This window comes from Bufo gargarizans, chromosome 4, assembly GCF_014858855.1.
Source record: "Bufo gargarizans isolate SCDJY-AF-19 chromosome 4, ASM1485885v1, whole genome shotgun sequence".
Lineage (NCBI taxonomy): Eukaryota > Metazoa > Chordata > Amphibia > Anura > Bufonidae > Bufo > Bufo gargarizans.
The window spans coordinates 59,123,212-59,141,635 of NC_058083.1; the positions used below are offsets into that span (position 1 = coordinate 59,123,212).

An 18,424-nucleotide genomic window follows, 5' to 3' on the forward strand; every position below is an offset into this window, starting at 1 on the left:
AGCCGCCTGCTGCAAGGCACGCTGGGAAATTGAGTTCTCAGGAGGGGAGAAAACAAGGGCGAGAAAAAGAGAAAAACTACAACATGTCCTGACCAATCACAACCGTCCTCTGCGGGCAGCCTACCCTGCTTCTCAGGTGCACCGCTTATTGATAGGTTATCCTGCTGTCAGTCAGCGCCGAGGTCCCGCCCCCCTGTGTCTCCAGTCTTCCAAGCTGCTGTGAGAGGCGCACGGAGAGGAGCCCAACCCAGCCGCCCCCTGCCAGAGCTGCAGCCCGGAGCCCAGAGCAGGTCAGTGATCCCCGGAACCAGGAGGGCACCAGTACGTGCACCTAGTCTGTAAGCATCACCTACACTGCACCCCGGTCATACATCACCCCATAACTGCACCCCCAGCCATACATCACCCTGTATACAGAGCACCTGCACCCCCGGTCATACATCACCCCATAACTGCACCCCCGGTCATACATCACCCCATAACTGCACCCCCAGCCATACATCACCCCATAACTGCACCCCCAGCCATACAGCACCCCATAACTACACCCTGTATACAGAGCACCTGCACCCCCAGCCATACATCACCCTGTATACTGAGCACCTGCACCCCCAGCCATACATCACCCTATAGACAGAGCACCTGCACCCCCAGCCATACATCACCCTGTATACTGAGCACCTGCACCCCCAGCCATACATCCCTATATACAGAGCACCTGCACCCCCAGCCATACATCACCCGATAACTGCACCCTGTATACTGAGCACCTGCACCCCCAGCCATACATCACCCCATAACTGCACCCCTAGCCATACATCACCCTATATACTGAGCACCTGCACCCCCAGCCATACATCACCCTATATACTGAGCACCTGCACCCCCAGCCATACATCACCCTATATACTGAGCACCTGCACCCCCAGCCATACATCACCCTATAGACAGAGCACCTGCACCCCCAGCCATACATCACCCTGTATACTGAGCACCTGCACCCCCAGCCATACATCCCTATATACAGAGCACCTGCACCCCCAGCCATACATCACCCGATAACTGCACCCTGTATACTGAGCACCTGCACCCCCAGCCATACATCACCCCATAACTGCACCCCTAGCCATACATCACCCTATATACTGAGCACCTGCACCCCCAGCCACACATCACCCTATATACTGAGCACCTGCACCCCCAGCCATACATCACCCTATATACTGAGCACCTGCACCCCCAGCCATACATCACCCTATATACTGAGCACCTGCACCCCCAGCCATACATCACCCTATATACTGAGCACCTGCACCCCCAGCCATACATCACCCTGTAGACAGAGCACCTGCACCCCCAGCCATACATCCCTATATACAGAGCACCTGCACCCCCAGCCATACATCCCTATATACAGAGTACCTGCACCCCCAGCCATACATCACCCTGTATACTGAGCCCCTGCACCCCCAGCCATACATCACCCCATAACTGCACCCCCAACCATACATCACCCCATAACTGCACCCTATATACAGAGCACCTGCACCCCCAGCCATACATCGCCCTATATACAGAGTACCTGCACCCCCAGCCATACATCACCCTATATACTGAGCCCCTGCACCCCCAGCCATACATCACCCCATAACTGCACCCCCAACCATACATCACCCCATAACTGCACCCCCAGCCATACATCACCCCATAACTGCACCCCCAGCCATACATCACCCCATAACTGCACCCTATATACAGGTTTCTTCCCTGCCCGATAATCTTCACATCTGTGCATTCGGTTATACATACAACCACACCCTACACACAGTGCTGCCCATAAGTATTCATACCCCTGGCAAATTTTGACTTAAAGTTACTTTTATTCAACCAGCAAGTAATTTTTTCTCAGGAAATGACATCGGTGTCTCCCAAAAGATAATAAGACGATGTACAAGAGGCATTATTGTGGGAAAAAAAAATTTCTCCGCTTTTATTTACATTTGAGCAAAAGGTGTCCAGTCCAAAATTATTCATACCCTTCTCAAACGCTTCCTATAATTGCAGACCAGCTTCTTGCAGGTCTCCACAGGTTTTTTTGCCCATTCATCTTCAGCAATGAGCTCCAAATCTTTCAGGTTGGAGGGTCTTCTTGCCATCACCCTGATCTTTAGCTCCCTCCACAGATTCTCAGTTGGATTCAAGTCTGGACTCTGGCTGGGCCTCTCCGAAACGTTAATGTTGTTGTCTGTTAACCATTTCTTCACCACTTTTGCTGTGTGTTTTGGGTCATTGTCATGCTGAAATGTCCACTGGTGCCCAAGGCCAAGTTTTTCTGCAGACTGCCTGATGTTGTCATTGAGAATCCTCATGTATTGCTCTTTTTTCATGGTGCCGTTTACTGTGATTAGGTTCCCTGGTCCATTGGCTGAAAAACACCCCCAAAGCATTAGGTTCCCACCACCATGTTTGACAGTGGGGATGGTGTTCTTTGGGTTGAAGGCTTCTCCTTTTTTACGCCAAATGAAGGAAACCTCACTGTGACCAAACAATTACATTTTTGTTCCATCTGACCAGAAGACAGAAGAGCAGAAGTCTTCTTCTTTGTCCAGATGAGCTTTTGCAAAGGCCAAGCAAGCTTTTGTGTGCCTTATCTGGAGAAGTGGCGTCCTCCTTGGTCTGCAGTGTCCGTTGAATTGTCTGCCTTGAGACATTGCCACCAGCAGAGCCCAGATTCACCAGGATGGCCTTGGTGGTGATCCTTGGATTCTTTTTCACCTCTCTATCTATCCTCCTGGCAGCACAGGTGTCACTTTTGGCTTCCGACCACGTCCTCTGAGATTTTCCACAGTGCGGAACATCTTGTATTTTTTGCTCAAATGTAAATAAAAGCTGAGAAATGTTTTTTCCCCACAATAATGCCTCTTGTACATCGTCTTATTATCTTTTGGGAGACACCTATGTCATTTCCCATCAAAAAAATACTTGCTGGTTGAATAAAAGTAACTTTAAGTCAAAATTTGCCAGTGGTATGAATAATTATGGGCAGCACTGTATATTGTACCTAATAAAAGTCCTGTGCGCCTGCGCTGTGTCGGTGCGTGTGTGCCGATTTTCACACTGGGCATGCGCGGGGACCTATCAGCACACAGCGCTCCACACCAGGACGCAGACCAATGAGAAAACGGCACTATACACGAATAAACCCCACCCTCCCTGCACCGCCCACACCAGCGTGCCGGCAAGCAAGTCGGAGTGCCGCCATCTCAGTCACAGCACTAGCAGCCATATAGAGAGGGGCCCCTGTCAGCAGCCTGACCATCATTCGCTACCAGTAGTCCCAGCTCCAGCAGTTAGTGCCACTAGCCACAGCCACCAGTCAGTGCCACCAGTCTCCGCCACAGCCACCAGTCTCTGCCACATGCCACAGCTATCAGTCAGTGCAAGCAGTCCCAGTCGCAGCCAGCACTCTCAGCCACAGCCAGCAGTCAGTGCCATCAGTTTGAGCCACAGCCAACAGTCTCGGCCGCCAGCCACAGCCACCAGTCTCACCCACCAGTCAGGGCCAGCAGTCTGAGCCACAGCCACCAGTATTGGCTGCCAGCCACAGGCACCAGTCTCCCCCACCAGTCAGTGCCAGCAGTCTCAGCCACAGCCACCAGTCTCGGCAAACAGCCACACGCAGCAGTCTGAGCCTTGGCCACCAGTGAGTGCCAGCATTCTTAGCTACAGCCAGCACTCGGTTCCAGCAGTCTCAGCCACAAGCCGCAGACAGAAGTCTCCAGTCTCACCCACCAGTCAGTGCCAGCAGTCTTGGCCATCATTCAGTGCCACCAGCCACAGCCACCACAGTGCCAGTCGTGTTAGCCGCAGCCTCCAGTCAGTTCAAGCAGTCTCAGCCACCAGTCAGGGCCAACCGTCTGTGCCAGCAGTCTCAACCACGAGTCAGTGCCACTAGCCACAGTCAACAGTCACAGTGCCAGCAGTCTCAGCGACAGCCAACAGTCTCGATAACCAGCCACAACCACCAGTCAGTTCCAGCAGTCTAAGCCACCAGTCGCTGCCAGCAGTCTCAGCACCACCAGTCAGTGCCATAGCCACCAGTCACAGTTCCAGCAGTGTTAGCCACAGCCACCAGTCACAGTTCCAGCAGTGTTAGCCACAGCCACCAGTCACAGTTCCAGCAGTGTTAGCCACAGCCACCAGTCACAGTGTCAGCAGCAGTCTCGGCCACCAGTCACAGTGCCAGCAGCAGTCTCGGCCACCAGTCACAGTGCCAGCAGCAGTCTCGGCCACCAGTCACAGTGCCAGCAGCAGTCTCGGCCACCAGTCACAGTGCCAGCAGCAGTCTCGGCCACCAGTCACAGTGCCAGCAGCAGTCTCGGCCACCAGTCACAGTGCCAGCAGCAGTCTCGGCCACCAGTCACAGTGCCAGCAGCAGTCTCGGCCACCAGTCACAGTGCCAGCAGCAGTCTCGGCCACCAGTCACAGTGCCACCAGTGATGAGTCTCAGCCATACAATGTGGTCAAGTTCCCTTGCCATTTAATATAGACTGTTCCTACTAATGTTTATGCACTACTGGTCTAGCGCCCAGGCTTAATGTCTAGTGTGTGGCCCCTGGCTGTACCCAGCAGTCTCAGGAGCGTCACATACATTGTCATGGAGCTCGCCAGTTTCCATGGTCTTGGCCTCTGGTCAGATGTGCGGACATTCCCTATTTACGGTGCTCCCCTTATTCTAATCACTGCCAGGAAAAACACCTCGTACCCAAAAATCACTTGTAACTTACATACAGAATAATTCTGTCACCAAATAAATATGACATCACATACATGTAGCTATTAGGTGTGCAGAGGTAACAGTGTGCATACAGTACTGATCCTGAGTTACATCCTGTATTATACTCCAGAGCTGCACTCACTATTCTGCTGGTGGAGTCACTGTGTACATACATTACTTATACTGTACTGATCCTGAGTTACATCCTGTATTATACTCCAGAGCTGCACTCACTATTCTGCTGGTGCAGTCACTGTGTACATACATTACTTATACTGTACTGATCCTGAGTTACATCCTGTATTATATTCCAGAGCTGCACTCACTATTCTGCTGGTGCAGTCACTGTGTACATACATTACTTATCCTGTACTGATCCTGAGTTACATCCTGTATTATATTCCAGAGCTGCACTCACTATTCTGCTGGTACAGTCACTGTGTACATACATTACATTACTTATCCTGTACTGATCCTGAGTTACATCCTGTATTATACTCTACTCCAGAGCAGCACTCATTATTCAGCCCCCTCTCCAGGTTCTCTGCCGTTTGCTATGTTGGTGGGCATTACTGTAAGTGTTGAGGCCTAGGCACCGGTACCCGGCAGATGTCCCTCCGAGGAATCCTCTGCAGTCGGTGGCCGCGTGTTTATCAGCCGGATTATGTGAGGCCTGAGCTCGGCAGCTGCTGTGAGGCCTGTGCTCATGAATGTGGAGGGGGAGCGGTGTCCTGGTGGGTGTGGGGGGCAGGGGACACTTTCCTTCCACCTGACGTTCTTTGTTGAGGGCTGTGGAGGTCCCGCAGAGCAGCTGCTCGGACATGTGCAGTCAGACGATGCAGGCACAGTGTTGGATGAGGCCCAGCATGCAGCTGAAGATTCCTCTGCAGATTCCCATCGTGTTTTGGGAGGGGATCTCATCTGACAAAGGAGAGGTATCTGATCTCTGTGATGTGGTGGCCACCCTCTGCAAGGACAGTGCCGCCATGGTGTAACATCCTACATCTGCTGGACATGATGGGGTGTGGGGGTTCTGCATCTGCACATGCCTCAGAGCTGGAGTTCATTGGAGTGATAGATGACCCCTCGTTCTTCTTCTGGGGAGGAGGATGTCATGGGGCCCCTGCCTCCTGGTGTAATGTCATGGTCCGGTTGTGCTCCGGACATATTCCATTTCTGGTCTTCTCGGGGGCAGGGTCTCTGTACTTCTCACTACAATAACATTATAGCCAGGATCCAACAAATGTCCAAAGTTCTGGCCCTGACTGAAAAATTTCCAACAAGTAGGACAGGATACACAGGGCTGGAGAGCGTTGGGGGATTTGTAGTGCTTTATAGGGCAGGGGCACCACTTCTCGGGGTCGTGGACCTCATCTTGTGCTGCGTTGTACACCTCCATTAGATAGTCATTGTCCCTCTTCTTCACTCTCCAAGGGTTGATGGAAGTCTCCTCACTTTTCTATGGGGAGCCAGCAAGCCCATTCAGAACGCCGTAGTGCTTTGCGGATCCACAAAACACGGATACCGGCCATCTGTGTTCCGCAATTTGCGGACCGCACATGGCTGCAACCATTAAAGAAAATGCCTATTCTTGTCCGCGATTTCAGACAAGAATAGGACATGTTCTATCTTTTCTGCGGAGCCGCGGTACGGAATAACGGATGCGGACTGCACACTGTGTGCTTTCCGCATCTTTTGAGGGACCATAGAAATGAAAGGATCCGCAGACCTTCAGCAAAATTGCGGAACGGGTGCGGATCCGTTCATACGGCCCTGTGAATGAGCCCTAAATGATGTCAGGGCAGGTCTCATAGGAAGTGAGCAGATGTGTCATCATGTCTTATGATGTCACTCGGTGTCTCATAGGAAGAGCACAGACTAGTAATCACGTGTGACGTCTTTGGAGAGCCTCTTAGAGTAGACCAGTGATGATGTCACTGTGGGCAGACCTCTAATGATGTCATGGTATCATCTCACTGGTTGTCTCTAAGAGAAGACCAGTGATGATGTCACTGTTGAAAGAGCAGAGCAGTGATGTCATAGTGTCATACCTCCTGTTTTGAGGTGAGCAATGTGTTCCCTTTTTTATATTTTTGTTCTTCTGTTTTTTAGATAGAACAGTGGTGATGAAATGATGTGATGTCACAATTAGGTAAATCAAACTAGTTTGGATATTATGGTGTGATGTCACTTTTTTTTTCTTTTTTGTAAGAGCAGAACGGTGATGATTTAATGTAAGATAGCACACAGCAGACCAGTGATGATATCATGGATGATGTCAGCGTTTGTTAGAGAAGACCAGTGATGATGTCATGGATGATGAAAATAAAAATCACAGAGGCGCCCTACCTAGTGAAGTACAGTAGGTAGAAAGATGGTGCCCCCCACCACAGGTTATGTCTACCAGAGAGCGTTGTGCTTCCAAACAGGAACAACTCTGGTGAGCACGTAGCATGGTTGTGGTGATCGCTGCTCCCGCCTGGTCCAGGTTCCCACCGGGGTCCAGTGTTCAATGTGTAATCGCGGTTTTCAGGAAACACAGGCTGTGCGGGACGCTGATGATCCTGAGACTAGAATTTATTAAAATATATGACTCATAAGTTGATAAAGAGGATGAGGCGTTTCGGAGGCGTACCACCTCCCTCTTCAGGCCAATAACGTTGTCGTGGATGATGTCACGTTATGATTGTCATGTTGTTTCCACACTTGCTTGTATTTAAGGATCTGTACTGTGCCACGGCTTTAGGACAACAGAGTAACCACGAGTCTACCATAGAACGTCGGAGTGGTTGATAGGACGAGCAGAGTTCTTCGGTCGGTTCCTGACTGCTTACAGTTTCCAGGCGTCCTATTTTTATTCATCCTGTAGCATAAGGCGGTCATTACCGGCTGCTTTAATAAATGGGTATAAATGGCCTTTAATGGTGCGGTCTCCGCTGCCGAGGACTTTCTGCTTGTTATGGTGATATATAAAGTCCTCGTATATGAAGCTGGTGCCCCAGTTGTCTGCTGTGCGTATCTAGGTCACACTTTGCTGCACCGTCCTTATGTTACTGGATACATTTCTCTTATTATTTTTCAGAATACTCTAGTAGGACTGAATTCTAGTAGCAGAGAATGCTACCGAAGAACAGTCCCGAAAAAAGGACCCAAAACAACATTCCCTCGCTCGGGCAGACTGCTGATATAGGGGAAGGTCCAGATGTCCCAGCAAAATGAGAGGACTCCATCAGTGTTATGCCTCATTTACACATCAGTGATTTCCATCAGTGATTTTGAGCCAAAATCGGGTGAGGCTTTAAACACAGAACAGGGGCAGATCTCTCCTGTATACCTTATGTCTGTGGAGGCTCCAATCCTGGTTTTGGCTCACAATCACTCATGGAAATCACTGACCAAACCCTGACGTGTGAATGAGGCTTTAGTCTTCTGGAGAAAAATGGAAACCAATTAATCTCACCATTATATTGTAGTTAAGTCCAGATACGAGACCCCAGGTAGACCGCAGCCCGGAATGCCACCTCGGCAGCCATAACACTATGCAAGAAAAGAGTCCAGAAGAATGTCCTAAAACATAGAATCTTTATTTCCTCTAATTCAAAAAACAAGAGCATAAAAAGTTATAACCTACGCGTTTCAGACAGTTACCTCCTGTCCTTATTCCTGGTAACTGATGAGTACTATGATCCATGATTAAAGACAGGATGTAACTGTCCAAAACACGTAGACTTCTTTTTTTATGCTCCTGTTTTTATAAGAAGAAATAAAGAATTTTAATTTTAGGACATTCTGCTGATTTTTTTATTGATTTTTTTTTTTCACCCCTTTTCCGTACACATGAGATACTTGGCAGCCGAAGTCTCATTCAGCCGTTCACATTGGTTGGGATGTATTATCCCTCTGTCTGGGATTATTACAGTGCGGTGTGTTGTATGATCCCTCTGTCTGGGATTATTGCAGTGCGGTGTGTTGTATGATTTCTTTGTCTGGGATTATTGCAGTGCGGTGTGTTGTATTATCCCTCTCTGGGATTATTGCAGTGTGGTGTGTTGTATTATCCCTCTCTGGGATTATTGCAGTGCGGTGTGTTGTATTATCCCTCTCTGGGATTATTGCAGTGCGGTGTGTTGTATTATCCCTCTTTGGGATTATTGCAGTGTGGTGTGTTGTATTATCCCTCTCTGGGATTATTGCAGTGCGGTGTGTTGTATTATCCCTCTCTGGGATTATTGCAGTGCGGTGTGTTGTATTATCCCTCTTTGGGATTATTGCAGTGCGGTGTGTTGTATTATCCCTCTCTGGGATTATTGCAGTGCGGTGTGTTGTATTATCCCTCTCTGGGATTATTGCAGTGCGGTGTGTTGTATTATCCCTCTCTGGGATTATTGCAGTGCGGTGTGTTGTATTATCCCTCTCTGGGATTATTGCAGTGCGGTGTGTTGTATTATCCCTCTCTGGGATTATTGCAGTGCGGTGTGTTGTATTATCCCTCTCTGGGATTATTGCAGTGCGGTGTGTTGTATTATCCCTCTCTGGGATTATTGCAGTGCGGTGTGTTGTATTATCCCTCTTTGGGATTATTGCAGTGCGGTGTGTTGTATTATCCCTCTTTGGGATTATTGCAGTGCGGTGTGTTGTATTATCCCTCTCTGGGATTATTGCAGTGTGGTGTGATCATGTTCGGGTGTGGGAGGGTAGCACCACACCGAACATAGGAGGGAAAGGGGTGAGGGAATAAGTCCTGGAAACTAGGGAAAGGAGATGGACACCTCCTAGTAAAACCCTAATCAAAGTCCTGACAAACTACTAGTATGAACAGACACCAGAGGTAGGTGAGTTCATATACAGGAATACCTAGTGTCCTAACTCACCCTATAGGACCCTGGTACTAATGTCAGGACTGAGGCAACCTGTTCCTCCAAAAGGAAGGACGAAAAGGAGTCTCCCTCAGGCCTTAATACAAATGACAGGGAAATGCAACACACAAAATAACCCAAACAAAATAGAAAGGAAACACTTATCTTCAATGAAGCTTTGGTAGCACCAGGAACTCAGCCGAGAACCAAACACCAGCTAACCACAAGTCCGACAGAAGCTATAAACCGCATAGCATAGTGGGAGAAACCACAATAAAAAAGAGAAGGTAAAATGACCCTAATAGCAACACCTGGGGATAGAAGGTGCAGCAAGCGCCAGAAACAACACAGACATCATTTGATCCAAACAGAAAACATGTCAGATCAAACCACGTGTTGCCAGTCTCACAGATCTCCTGCTACCTGTCGTGGGAACGTCCGTGACAGGTGTGTTGTATTATCCCTCTCTCTGGGATTATTACAGTGCGGTGTGTTATATTATCTGTCTCTCTCTCTGGGATTATTACAGTCCGATGCTGTATTATTTTTCATACAGTCCTGATCAAAAGTTTAAGACCACTTGAAAAATGGCAAAAAAAAATCATATTTTACATGGCTGGATCTTAACAAGGTTCCAAGTAGAGCTTCAACATGCAACAAGAAGAAATGGGAGTGAGACAAAACATTTTTTGAGCTTTCAATTTAATGAAAACAACGAAAAAAAGAAACAGGCTGTTTTTCAGCTGATCAAAAGTTTAGGACCACATGCCTTTAAAAGGCCAAATCTGTGCAAAGTTGTGGATTCATTGTAATTTTCTGTCAGGTAGTCACACGTTGTGATGGCAAAGGCAAAAAAAACTCCCTTTTTGAACGTGGTCGGGTTGTTGAACTGCATAAGCAGGGTCTCTCACAGCGCGCCATCGCTGCTGAGGTGGGACGCAGTAAGGCAGTCATTTGGAATTTCTTAAATGATCCTGAGGGTTATGGAACAAAAAAGTCAAGTGAAAGACCCAAAAAAAAATTCACCAGCACTGAGCCGGAGGATCCAATTGGCTGTCCGTCAAGGCACTGGATGATCCTCGACCCAAATTAAGGCCCTTACTGGTGCTGACTGCAGCCCCATAACCATCAGACGGCATCTGAGACTGAAGGGCTTCAAAAACAAAAAACGCCTTCAAAGACCTAGTCTCCTTGAACGCCACAGAACTGCTCGTTTGGACTTTGCAAGAGAGCAGCAAACATGGGACATTCAAAGGTGGAAGAAAGTTTTATTCTCTGGTGAGAAAAAATGTAACCTTGATGGTTTCCATCATTACTGGCATGACAAGCAGATCCCACCTGAGATGTTTCCTACGCGCCACAGTGGAGGGGGTGCCATAATGGTCTGGGGTGCTTTTTCCTTCAGTGGAACAATGGAGCTTTAGGAAGTGCAGAGGCGTCAAACCGATGTCCAGATGTAGCAGAGACCATTCCTCATGACTGAGGGCCCTCGTCTGTATGGTAACGACTGGGTTTTTCAACAGGACAACGCTACAGTACACAATGCCCGCGGAGCAAGGGACTTCTTCCAGGAGAATAACATCACTCTTTTGGCCCATCCTGCATGTTCCCCCTGATCTAAATCCAATTGAGACCCTTTGGGGATGGATGGCAAGGGAAGTTTACAAAAATGGACAACAGTTCCAGACAGTAGATGGCCTTCGTGCGGCCGTCTTCACCACTTGGAGAAATGTCCCCACTCACCTCATGGAAACTCTTGCATCAATCTTTCCGAAACAAATTTTTGAAGTGATAAACAATAATGGCAGAGTTTTTTTTTTTTTTTTTGGAGGTGTGGTCCTAAACTTTTGATTGGCTGAAAAACAGCCTGTTTCAGTTTATTAGTTGTTTTTATTAAATTGAATGCTCAAAAAATGTTTTGTCTCCCTCCCATTTCTTCTTGTTGCATGTTGAAGCTCTACTTGGAACCTTGTTGAGATCCAGCCATGCTAAATAGGATTTTTTTTGCCATTTTTCAAGTGGTCTTAAACTTTTGATCAGGACTGTATGTATCACGTGAGCCCGAGACACACTTTCCCGCACTCTAATGTCTTGGATTAGCCAGTTGTCCTCTTGACATTCCCCTGAGATTATGGCTGCTCCAGACGTTGTGAGCCTGAGTGACCTCGATTCTCGTACCGTTCACACTTCAGCAAGTCGAGTAAATAAAACATAATCCTGTGTGAGCTCTGACATATATTATTAAGAGGGAAGGATCCTGTATAATAAGGAGGATTAGAGGGTCCTCCACCATCTCCCCGCAGTGCTCCCATTCCACTATATAGACCGGTGCAACCAAAATCATGGTCACAAATGAAGAGAAAAATTTGCACTGGAAGCCGAGAAGTCAGTCATTGGTTCCTGTTCTCTTTACACCTTGTGTCAAGGAAACACAGCTTGCTGATGATTTCCTTCTTGGTAACAGGAAATCTTTTCAATGTGAGATCTTTGTCCCAAATTTTTGACAAGAGTTGTAAAAATGAGGAAGTTAGTGGATGACCAGTGTTCTCTGCAGTAAGAGCAGCGCGTCCTGCTGAACACTTCTATAGGAATTACGTGAACAGTGCAGGTTCTTTATGGTAAGAGCAGTTTTGTCAGTCAACCTAGTGACCCTGATAATGTCCCTCATCTTAGCAGGAAGGGGTTTGTGAAGCTGGTGCGTGTATGATCCAAGCTACTAGTATCCTTATCGTTGGCTCCGTCATGTTTATATATTTAAAAAACAAACAAAACATTTTTAACTACTTTTTACTAAAATCGCACAAAAACTGGTCAGGGCACGAAATTACAGAACTGCCTCACCCGGGCTGGGCTTGACTAAGTCTACAATGTTCAGGGCGGTGTAGGAACCAGTTACATTTATTCTCTGCTCAGAAGCTCAGGCAGATGGGTGGGAAGTGCTCAAGCTAAAAGAGGCCGATACCCTTAATATATACTACAAGAAAATTTAGACTAGCACATTCATAATCGCAGATGCATATCCATAAAGCTAACATGCAGGAAGCAAACAAAAAAAAGAGTATGGCAGCGCAACATTTTATATACAAACAATAAAACTGAGAAATAAGGATCATTCTAACTTAAAATGGCTGATGACCCCGTATAACGGGCTTCGAGGATGGTATTTGATGGACTGTATCTCGGGAACCTTGTGAGTGGTCTCGCAGTCACCCGGAGCCGCAGCTACGATCTCAGTGTCTCGTAAGTTTGTCAGGTTTGATCACGTGCTGGAAGTGACAGGCAAGGTCTGTGTGCCGCAGGCGTTCTCCATGGTGGAGGAATATCTGCTGTGTCATTTGAGGAATCTCTGTAGAGTTCTAGCAATCTTACTTATGACATAATCCTGACATTGCATTGCTTCTCTCAAATTGCTCCACATCCAGAGCTGCATTTACAGAGCAGCAATTTATAGTGTGTACCTAGATTTAATCTCCATGTATTGTTTAGCACCTGCATACAGATTCAAACGTTCCATCGTGTCTTATACTCTAGTCACATACAGAGCTGCGGTCATCCTTCTGCTGGCTGTCATATTAGTGTAGCTGTGGTGCTCCGTAGAGAACGAGCGTGTAGAAGTTTCTCTCTCCTGAGCTGGAGGTTTGATAATTCTTCATCTGTAAGTCTTCGTGGATTTCTCGGGTGTGGATGTGTAAGAACATTCTCGTTTATCGGATAATTTCAAGGGTAGAACCACCCACTGTTATAACAAATTCACCTCATTTGCAAAGATTGATTCTTCAGTTTTATAGTCTGGTTACTGTGTAAGTGATTGTATGGATTATGTCTTAAATTCTTGTGTTGGGTGAGACTCCACATCTTCTCGGGCTGGGTGAGACTCCACATCTTCTCGGGCTGGGTGAGACTCCACATCTTCTCGGGCTGGGTGAGACTCCACATCTTCTCGGGCTGGGTGAGACTCCACATCTTCTCGGGCTGGGTGAGACTCCACATCTTCTCGGGCTGGGTGGGACTCCACATCTTCTCGGGCTGGGTGGGACTCCACATCTTCTCGGGCTGGGTGGGACTCCACATCTTCTCGGGCTGGGTGGGACTCCACATCTTCTCGGGCTGGGTTAGTCTCACTGTACTGATGGCAGGGCCTAACCACATAGTGCACCTTAGCTCTTCTTCTGTCCTATGCTGCCATGCCCTCTCTCCGCCACTCCGTGCTTTTAGTACACCAGGGTAGACGACAGGTCCGCATTAAAGTTCTGGACCAGATCTTAGAGCTCTGTGAGTTCTTGAATCTTGTCTGAAGACTTCATAGGCTTCATGCTTGGGTCTTACAATTGTGTACAGTCTTGTATAACTCCTGCCCTGTGTGCTCATCAGTTCAGGAATCAATACGATCTCGCCTCCATTAATTCTCTAGTTACCACTCAACTATGGGACCTGTCCCTTCTGCCATCAGTCCATAGCCCTCCACTTGATCTTCTTTCCCCTACCTATGGTTGGGCAGGTCATAACCATGAGTGGACTGGCTATTGCAGAACACTCACGTCCTTTTAGTAATCTGTCCGCAGTCGAGGCAGACATTTTATGGGTGAAGAGAATGTTTGCGGGAATATACATCCCATATTGACCAGATGAATATCACTTTTGTAACGCCCGGTGCCCAACCGCATAATGCCCTTCATACTTCCCCAATGTGACTTCTTCATAAATCATCCAAATTTACAAAACTTGATGAAATTGATTGCTGCTGGATTATATTACAGTTTATAAGATTTCCGATCCCTCAGCCTCTAAAGCGCTGTACTTTCTTCCTCCAGAGCCATGCAAGCCAACGCGACCAGTGTCCGGGTCCTCATTAAGGGAGGCAAGGTGGTGAACGATGACTGCACCCAGGAAGCCGACGTGTACATCGAGAACGGCATCATCCAGCAGGTGGGACGGGAGCTGATGATACCCGGAGGGGCAAAAGTCATCGATGCCACCGGAAAACTGGTCATCCCTGGAGGCATTGACACCAGCACCCACTTTCATCAGACCTTCATGAATGCCACCTGCATGGATGACTTCTACAACGGCACCAAGGTAGGACAGACTTTATATATCAGTGTTTCAAGGTTACAGTCCTCAACAAATCGTCTGCTTTAGGCGACATTCACAAAAATAGACTTATTAATTGGTTCCGATAACGGCCTTGTGAATGCAGCCTTACTGATCTCTGGTTACATCATGTCTTCTACTCTAGTCACCTCCAGAGCTGCATTTACCACTTTTACATCTTGTGTCTCGCTGCTGGTGTGGAGCATAGACCAGAAGGCGTTGGACCTAGAACAAGCACATGCGACTATGAGCTGATTGTGAGGAGCCCCCTCTATATTGCACAGAGGGTCCCGAGTGGAGACGCACTCGGACAGTCATATCACCCGACGCAATGCAAGGGACACTAAAAAGGGTTAAATGCGTTTACATTTACAGTGCCCTGCGCCCACCATCGACACCCCTCCTTGTGTGGGTGCCCCCCTTGTACATGAGAATCCCAATCCTGTGTACATTATGACAGCCCCCCTGGGGCCTCAGATCCGGGCCCCTCCTCTTAGTGGCCCCATTTATTTCACACCGTCACATATCTGAACAGAAAGCATTGTGAGAAAGCAGACGTTGCGCATCCAGCGGGGGAGGGGAATCCGTGAATCTCTCTTCTCACCCTTGGCACAGTCCTGGTCTTGATCTGCAGCAGTGTAAGGGTTAAACTTGTCGCCTTCCCTCCCTGAAGCGTGGCTCTAACACGTGGAAGAAACGGGGGCAGAATGAAAGAGAACAGAGAGATGAGCTGCGGCTGGCGGGCCAGACATCACAGACGGCCGCGCCAGACACATCTATATGAATAATTCACACATCACACATACGCCGGAGACGGCACCCCGTGTCTACCAACCGCTAACGAGATGAGACCAGAGGGCCCGGCTTAGATCACGGCTACTGGGGCCAAATAATGGAAGGACTGTCACATGACCGCAGCCGTCCATCATCTCTGGGGTGAGAGCCGCCTACAGGCAGCGTCTACTCATACGTGTCCTGTCCAATATGTCATAAAGTGGGGAAAAAAATCCTTCCTGCCCCCTGCTGGTGATCGGGTAGATCCCTGGATCCACACTCTGTCCCTGCGTATGTGTCATCAGGAAGATATGGAAGCCCGTCTCATATCTTGTCACCAGCTGGTACCCGGCAGGAGCCAACACCATAACGGCGGGAAAGTAATGCGCTGACTTCATTAACCGTAAGAGGTGACCTCTGCTGGGTGAGAGGAAAAATAATTTATCACATAGGTTATTATAGAGAGATTTACATGTTTATATAAAGATCTCATAACCTCCCTCTTCTCATATAGTCACACTCTCCGGTTATATCATATACTGTGCTCGCCGGTTATATCTATATTATACAGTACAGACCAAAAGTTTGGACACACCTTCTCATTCAAAGAGTTTTCTTTATTTTCATGACTATGAAAATTGTAGATTCACACTGAAGGCATCAAAACTATGAATTAACACATGTGGAATTATATACATAACAAAAAAGTGTGAAACAACTGAAAATATGTCATATTCTAGGTTCTTCAAAGTAGCCACCTTTTGCTTTGATTACTGCTTTGCACACTCTTGGCATTCTCTTGATGAGCTTCAAGAGGTAGTCACCTGAAATGGTCTTCACTTCACAGGTGTGCCCTGTCAGGTTTAATAAGTGGGATTTCTTGCCTTATAAATGGGGTTGGGACCATCAGTTGCGTTGTGGAGAAGTCCGGTGGATACACAGCTGATAGTCCTACTGAATAGACTGTTAGAATTTGTATTATGGCAAGAAAAATGCAGCTAAGTAAAGAGAAACGAGTGGCCATCATTACTTTAAGAAATGAAGGTCAGTCAGTCCGAAAAATTAGGAAAACTTTGAAAGTGTCCCCAAGTGCAGTCACAAAAACCTTCAAGCGCTACAATAAAACTGGCTCACATGCGGACCGCCCCAGGAAAGGAAGACCAAGAGTCACCTCTGCTGCTGAGGATAAGTTCATCCGAGTCACCAGCCTCAGAAATCGCAGGTTAACAGCAGCTCAGATTAGAGACCAGGTCAATGCCACACAGAGTTCTAGCAGCAGACACATCTCTAGAACAACTGTTAAGAGGAGACTGTGTGAATCAGGCCTTCATGGTAGAATATCTGCTAGGAAACCACTGCTAAGGACAGGCAACAAGCAGAAGAGACTTGTTTGAGCTAAAGAACACAAGGAATGGACATTAGACCAGTGGAAATCTGTGTTTGGTCTGATGAGTCCAAATTTGAGATCTTTGGTTCCAACCACCGTGTCTTTGGGCGACGCAGAAAAGGTGAACGGATGGACTCTACATGCCTGGTTCCCACCGTGAAGCATGGAGGAGGAGGTGTGATGGTGTGGGGGTGCTTTGCTGGTGACACTGTTGGGGATTTATTCAAAATTGAAGGCATACTGAACCAGCATGGCTGGAGCTGTATCTTGCAGCGGCATGCTATTCCATCTGGTTTGCGTTTAGTTGGACCATCATTTATTTTTTAACAGGACAATGACCCCAAACACACCTCCAGGCTGTGTTAGGGCTATTTGACCATGAAGGAGAGTGATGGGGTGCTGTGCCAGATGACCTGGCCTCCACAGTCACCGGACCTGAACCCAATTGAGATGGTTTGGGGTGAGCTGGACCGCAGAGTGAAGGCAAAAGGGCCAACAAGTGCTAAGCATCTCTGGGAACTCCTTCAAGACTGTTGGAAGACCATTTCAGGTGACTATCTCTTGAAGCTCATCAAGAGAATGCCAAGAGTGTGCAAAGCAGTAATCAAAGCAAAAGGTGGCTACTTTGAAGAACCTAGAATATGACATATTTTCAGTTGTTTCACACTTTTTTTGTTATGTATATAATTCCACATGTGTTAATTCATAGTTTTGATGCCTTCAGTTTGAATCTACAATTTTCATAGTCATGAAAATAAAGAAAACTCTTTGAATGAGAAGGTGTGTCCAAACTTTTGGTCTGTACTGTGTGTATGTGTATATACATATATATATATACTGTACTCAGTCACCGGTTATATATATCAAATACGGTATTCACCGGTTATATATACTGTACTCAGTCACCAGAGATATTGGTATTCACCGGTTATATATATCATGTGTCTGAATAAAGTCTGAATTTATTTTTTCGCCGTTGGAGGTGCCATGGAATTTTTTCTGCTAAACATTTGAAGGGGGATCGCCTTCTCAGCCGCTGGCACTCCGGCTATACTTTACATACAGCTGTGCTGCTCAATTTCTATATATTTGTTCTATATATATCTCCGGTTATATCATATACTGTACGTTTATTCACCGGTTATACCATATTCAGTCACCAGATATATCACATATTCACCGCCGTCACTTATATATTTGCAATGTTTCTATTTTCCCTCCGGTTTCTCCTTTTGTGTGGTTATTTATGGGGCAGAGTCTAATAAGATACAAACCGGATTCCAAAAAAGTTGGGACACTATACAAATCGTGAATAAAAACTGAATGCAATGATGTGGAGGTGCCAACTTCTAATATTTTATTCAGAATAGAACATAAATCACGGAACAAAAGTTTAAACTGAGAAAATGTACAATTTTAAGGGAAAAATATGTTGAATCAGAATTTCATGGTGTCAACAAATCCCCAAAAAGTTGGGACAAGGCCATTTTCACCACTGTGTGGCATCTCCCCTTCTTCTTACAACACTCAACAGACGTC

General features: G+C 47.2%; 1 protein-coding gene across 1 annotated transcript in view; it reads left to right on the forward strand.

Moving 5' to 3' along the window:
• The first annotated feature begins 242 nt into the window (after positions 1-242).
• The window catches only part of DPYSL5 (dihydropyrimidinase like 5), a 47,882-nt gene continuing 29,700 nt past the window's right edge, over positions 243-18,424 (forward strand). Inside the window, exons 1-2 of the mRNA XM_044289014.1 lie at positions 243-290; positions 14,445-14,709. Of these exons, the coding sequence (XP_044144949.1) occupies positions 14,449-14,709 (261 nt within the window). The 5' untranslated portion in view covers positions 243-290; positions 14,445-14,448. The remainder of the gene's footprint in view (positions 291-14,444; positions 14,710-18,424) is intronic.